This window comes from Pelecanus crispus, chromosome 1 (assembly GCF_030463565.1).
Source record: "Pelecanus crispus isolate bPelCri1 chromosome 1, bPelCri1.pri, whole genome shotgun sequence".
Classification (NCBI taxonomy): Eukaryota; Metazoa; Chordata; class Aves; order Pelecaniformes; family Pelecanidae; genus Pelecanus; species Pelecanus crispus.
In genome coordinates this window covers 63,151,414-63,157,413 of record NC_134643.1, presented here as the reverse complement: position 1 = coordinate 63,157,413, position 6,000 = coordinate 63,151,414, and the positions used below count along the sequence as shown (strand labels likewise).

At 38.3% G+C, this 6,000-nt stretch overlaps 1 protein-coding gene across 6 annotated transcripts in view; it reads left to right on the top strand.

Moving 5' to 3' along the window:
* The first annotated feature begins 1,064 nt into the window (after nt 1-1,064).
* The window catches only part of TXNRD1 (thioredoxin reductase 1), a 28,205-nt gene continuing 23,269 nt past the window's right edge, over nt 1,065-6,000 (top strand). Inside the window, exons 1-3 of one of the 6 annotated variants that reach the window (XM_075706339.1) lie at nt 1,065-1,209; nt 2,576-2,635; nt 3,440-3,562. In XM_075706339.1, coding sequence (XP_075562454.1) covers nt 3,476-3,562 — 87 coding nt within the window. In that variant the 5' untranslated portion in view covers nt 1,065-1,209; nt 2,576-2,635; nt 3,440-3,475. The other 5 variants (XM_075718963.1, XM_075727999.1, XM_075725869.1 and 2 more) reach the window with 5 other exon arrangements.

Here is a 6,000-nt window from a genome sequence, read left to right as displayed (position 1 = left end):
GCTAAAGGGATTTTATCACCAAGTTTCAGAAAAGAAATCGGAGACGACAAGATTACAGACCAATTTTCAATGACTGCCTTTTTGCGTTTGTGTGTCTGTGTGTTGAATGCTCTTCATGTTTGTAGGCTCAGTGCCCAAGGAATGTATACGCATTCAGTATGGCTGTTTGTCTAAGTATGTGCACGTGTCACAGTTTGCTAATTAATGCTGGTTGTGCAGTGCAAAGTATGTATGTGATTAAATACAAACAACTGTGTACTGACCCATTTATTGGAAATTAAGCTTAACGTAACTCAGTTATGTGGAGGAAGGCAGAGCTGATAATAGATTCCAATCAGATTAGATTTTCTTTTTTTTCTTTTTCCATGCCATATCAAATAAAGTGTCGCCATTTGTAGAGCTGTTAGGTTTTTTTCTTTCCACTAATATGCTTAACGTTTTCTGTTGGATAGATACATATATCTCCAACAGAATGTAGATATAAAATCAGTTATGACCAGTGAGTGAACACAGGTCTTTTCCAGGATTTTGAAGATGTTTATGTAGAGGATTTAATAAGTGATACCATATGGCAGAAATTATTGGCGGGGGGGAGATGCATGGCAAAAAGAGTTATATCAGTAAATTGAACTGAAAGAAGTTTCAGGGAACTAATTGCAGGAGAAAAATAAAACTTGTAATTCAGTTTATAAAGTACAAGACTGAACAAAATGACAGCACATCAGCATAAGAAAATCACTTTCTGGGCAAGAAGGGTAAAAATTGTCAATTTCCTTTAAGACTGAAGTTTCTGGCTTAACCACAGCAACTTTTATTTCCTTGCTTTGTTCTAAGTGTACTGTTGGATTGGCAAAATTTACGGAAATCCCAGCCAAATCTCGTATGGGATTTTATTAAAGAGAAAAATATAGCAAGTCATCCTAACGTTGCAAATGACTCATCGGTCGCCTTAGGAAATGCTCCCCTGAGACAGGCATGCCGCTGATGAGGAAGCAATGAAGCTGCCAGGCCACTCCCCCAGACAATTTCGCTTGAGGAGCACAGCATTCATAAAGAACGTCTCTCCAGACACTACCTTATTTTGTTCTTTATTTCACAGAGGGAGCACAGAAGCTGCAAGAAGGGCAGTGCGAAGGAACGGCAGAAACTTCACAGCCCATTGTTTTTGTACAGGAGAAGCAAATAGGAGATCATGAGAAAACTTTAAAGGTAGGGGGAGATACATTTTTGAAGTCTACAATTTAGTTTTGACATTGGAAAATAAGGAGAATGTAGGCATTCTTTTAAAAATTGTGTTTCTTGGGAGAAGAATGGAGGAGATCTGTTCTCAGGATGGGATCATGGTCATGAACAAGTTCCCCTGGTAAATACGAAGCGGAGCTTGTCAAGATCCTGGCCACTTTGGAGCGGGGTTCTGGGAGGTGGTTTCAGAGGAGAAGGTTGTAACCTACTTTGTCTGGTCTAAACTTTTCATATGTTTTCATGAAGAATGATTATGAAGAACTAATGAAAAATGAACCAAACAGTAGTGAATGAAAGCCTAAGTTTCTTAATCCATGTGAAAACATAAAGCATTTTTCTTAAAAGAAAAAAAAAAGTAGCACGATATAAGCAGTGATCTAAGCAGATTTCACGAGTAGGTATTCTGGTTTCTTTATATGCATCATAAAGATACCATTCTTGGTAGTTGGGTCTGATGACTGTGTGGGAGTTAGTCTCCCCTTAAGCTTCACATCCTCCTGTTGCCACTGAGCAAACAAGAAGGTGTGCTTTGGAAAAGAATGGCACACTTTCTCTAATTTTATGTCCCTAAGTACGAATAAAGTGAAACTGCATATCATAATACAATATATGCTCCTTTTTCACTCTTACTGTGATTGCAGTAGGAAGTGTGAGCCTGGCCAATGGCTGTGTTAGAAAAATAAGAAAAAAGGGGAACTGAGCGCAAAGTAGATTCAGTGGTAAGGGTATATATTGGGATTGGCGGAGCAGGAGGAGAAGAGGAAGGAAGATGAGGTATTTTTGGATGTCTTCACAACAGCCACAAGTGTTTTCTGGGTTTTGTTTCTACTATTAACATGCTACCCAGGGTTATGACATACTATTAAAATGTGACTTTCTACAGGCAGATGCATAGTCTGAATTTCTGCTGACATCACTGTGTAATTTGCTGGAGGGATAGGGGATTTTTGTCAGTGATATGACTGCGCTGGCAGCAGTCTCTAGGGTGGACACAGTTACAGAGAGGAATAATCTAAACTCAGAGGAAGGTGACAGTAGAATGGGTTTAGCACAAAGGGCTGCTTAATGCAAAACAAAATTAAGATTAAAAGAGAAGGAAAACTTCTTTGGTTTTTTTCCTTTCCTTTTATTTGCCATGACTATTCCAGTAGTACTGAATCAAGTCCTGCCTACTTAGGCAGATAGAAACACTTGAATAAAAGTGAGCACATTTGTAAAGTGACTAAGTATGGGTTTCTTTATTTACTTTTTTGGTCTTAAAAGTTTTGTCATGACTTTATTTGGTACTCACTGATTTATATCAGCTGAGGAATCTGATTTTTATTCGCTCCAGATCTTGTCCTGCAGTTTGAGAGGCACTGAGAATTTTGCCAGCAACTCCAAAGGCTTGAAGGTCCAAAGCCCTGATAAATTTGAGCTTCACAAATTAAGTACAAAGGCTCATTTTAGAAAGAGTATATGAAGACAATGCAATGTTCTTTGTGGCATACAGCTGTCAAAATGCATTTTAGGACCTACGGGTGGTTTTTCTGTGGTAGTAGTCATCTGATAAAAAAAAAAAGAATCTCTTGTGAAACTGTAGTGATCACACTTGATCCATGTGATGCCAAAGTTAGTTACAATGCTAAACCAAAGCACTAATAAACGTAGGTATGTTACAAAAACATAGTTTTCAGAAATTGTTTTCTTCATTCAGTTCTGTTCATTCAGTTGGTAAGGCTGATAACTGGAGATTATTACAATGTTGTATATGGTGGTTGTATTTTCGTACTAATATATGCAGGAGGAGGAGAAAAACGCTAATTAGGAAAGTCCATGGCAGATGAAAAGAATAAAATAAATTAATGGAATGCCTGTGTCAGCAGGTATGTATCTCATCCTGGAATATGAGATATTGTATGTATGTATGAGTATGAGGAGGCACTGGAGTTGCGTTGATGTTGAAAACTAAGCTCTGCAAGGAAACCCAGGGATCCAGTGAACAAGAGAATTCATAGTTAAGTATCTAATAGGTACTGAGCTATTCAAGGATGGATTAAGAAGATGAAATTTTAAAAAGCTAATTAAAAGCAGCGCTTAGAAAATTCAGATGCACTTATGTTCCCTTATCACAATATTTGCTGCTGAAAATACTAATTTTTGGGCACTGTGGATAATGTTTCAATGTTCCCTAATCCTTTTTGTTTTCTCTGTTCAGGCACATAAAGAAGGCAAGCCTCAGAAACTGCAAGAAATGAACGGGCATACGCCGGTGCCGCACCCCTATGACTATGATCTCATTGTCATTGGTGGGGGCTCAGGTGGTCTGGCAGCTGCCAAGGTATGAGAGAGAAAATACAGATATCTACTTTCCTTGTAAGTAGGTGGGTGACATCCTCAGCGTGTTGGATCTGGATATCTTTAACACTGTAGGGCAGAGCATTTCTGCCTGATCAGTCGGATTTCTTTTGAGGTTAGCCCCAGTTACACAATATTCTTTTCCTTATGTTGTGAAGAAGAAAACCATAAAAATGTCATGGTATACTTCTTAATAGAATGAAACTTGGTCCCCACTAATGGGAGATGATGCTGTTGCAAAACAGCAGTGTTCATTAGTAGTTGAATTAAAATTCTACTCATAATTGAAAAAGTTTTTTAAACTATTCAGAATTAACATCAGAAGGTTTCTAGTTTTATCTGAAAGTAATATCTGTTCAGAAATAGTTGTATATGTTGTTTTAATTCTTGGCAGTGGGGGAGATTTTGTGATTTGTGAGCTTATATAGTTGCATAAATGGAGATTTTGCCTATACTTAAGCAGAGTTAGGATCTCACCCTTCATTTCTAGGGTCTGGTACTTCCCGCCTGTAGCCAAATAAGTTATGAATTTTGGTTAGGATACTGCTTTTAGAAGTGTGCCTAGAATTAATTAAAAGACTCCACAGTGGTGCAGAATATACCAGCTCTTAGAGTTGTCATTATCCCCAATATTTGAAACTTGCTGAAATTCAATGTAAGTCAGTAACTCTCGTTTAGATCAGTAGTTAGGCACATTTTGTCTCTTCTTGCTGTGGTAGAATTAACTACTTAGAAGTGAATTGAGCGTTCCTAGAAATAAAACTATTTTGTTGCTCAAGACCTGGAGCTGGATTATTCCTCCAGACAGGAGGCGTTTCTTTTGTTCTCGAAAAGTGAAGGAATTCATTGAGGAGTGAAGGAAAATGAGGAGAAAATACTTCAGCATAGGATTAGATTCATACTAAACCTTGGTCCCTTAGAAGAACTTCTGTTATAATGAAAGAGTGTAGTGCTGAGTGTGGATTGTAATGTGCCATATGTCCATAATCTATTTCAGTAGTTTACTGCTTTCCCATCGATAGGGACACTATTGTTATGGCGTAGGGTGGAAGATAAGATCTCTAAAAATTCTGAGAACCCACAAAGGGAAGCAAACAGTGATTTTCAGAAGATGGGGATGTTTTAGGACAGAAGAGAGTGATGAGCAAAAGGGAGCTTGCAGTAATGCAAAACCAGTTTGCAGTAATAAAAAGCCATCTGTTGAAATTTCCATAAGGAGACTGCTCTGCTTTGTTGTATACGTATGCTAGGTTGTGAAGCTACAACAGTGATGTTTATTGCATCATTTTTCAGCTGTGGTACAGAAAAGGTGTGTAAGCTAGGAAGATAAATTGCCTTATTCCTTCAACTCAGTGTATAAAGTATATTGCTTCTTAGTGTTCTCAAGTGATTGTAGAGTAGAGCAGAAGATGGTAGATCAATAAAGTCGACATCACTATCAGTAGTAATGTGTGTATTTCAAATCAGTTTCATGAAGTTGAAGTGAAACTGTTTTACATGCATAAACTTCTGACTTAGATTATTACATTTTTTTTTAGTGAATTAACAAACAGCACTTTAAAAAGCAAAACAAAACAAAAAAGACAACTACACAGCTCTTATACCAAGTTCCACATATCTACACTCAGGTTTGCAGCAGTTTACCTAGGTTGATTAAATGCGTGCTTTTCACTATGACGTGTGCAGCTTTGTGTGCACGTCTTCCTTTTCCTCTCTACGTTGTGCTCAGAGCTTGTTATTTTGGAGGCATATCTCCATGGTGAGTGCCAACACTGCCAAACTGACTCTGTGCAACCCAACTGCAGACTCAGACCAAAGTGCCAGGCCACTACTATCAGTTCACACACAACGGCTCCAGCCTTAAGCAACCTTGTTGTGTTTGTGCAGCACTGCGCTGAACCCGGTAAGGTTTGAAAGCCTGCAGGGCAGGTTTTGTTACTGTGGCCATATCACTCTGCAGAAGTGGTTATATCTGTTTGTGATCTTTACCGAGGTGGCGACGCAATGCTGCATTGTATTATGTGAGCGTATAGCTGAGTGTAAGCTTGAGAATCCATGCATTCTAGTTAGCTAACGCTAGTAAAGCTCCTTTGAGCTGTGTGTAAGAGTTGTCATTATAAAGGAGCATTAATAACACGTCTCAGTCCCTCAGCTCCTTTCTGATGAACTTTCTTGGAGGTGCTACTAATGGACAGAAATTAGCTTATTGGCCTACCTTGAGCTTTATCAGAAGCAGAAATCCAGTACATTAATATTTTCCAAATGTGTCTACAGTCTGCATTGTTTGAAATACGATTTGTATTTTGCATGAAGTAAGATACATTTAAAATTGAAATTATGATTGTCAGCTATTTGGATTAACAAGTATTACTGGTAACATAATGCTGAAGGCTGTCCAGCTCCTCCCAAACCAAACCCAAG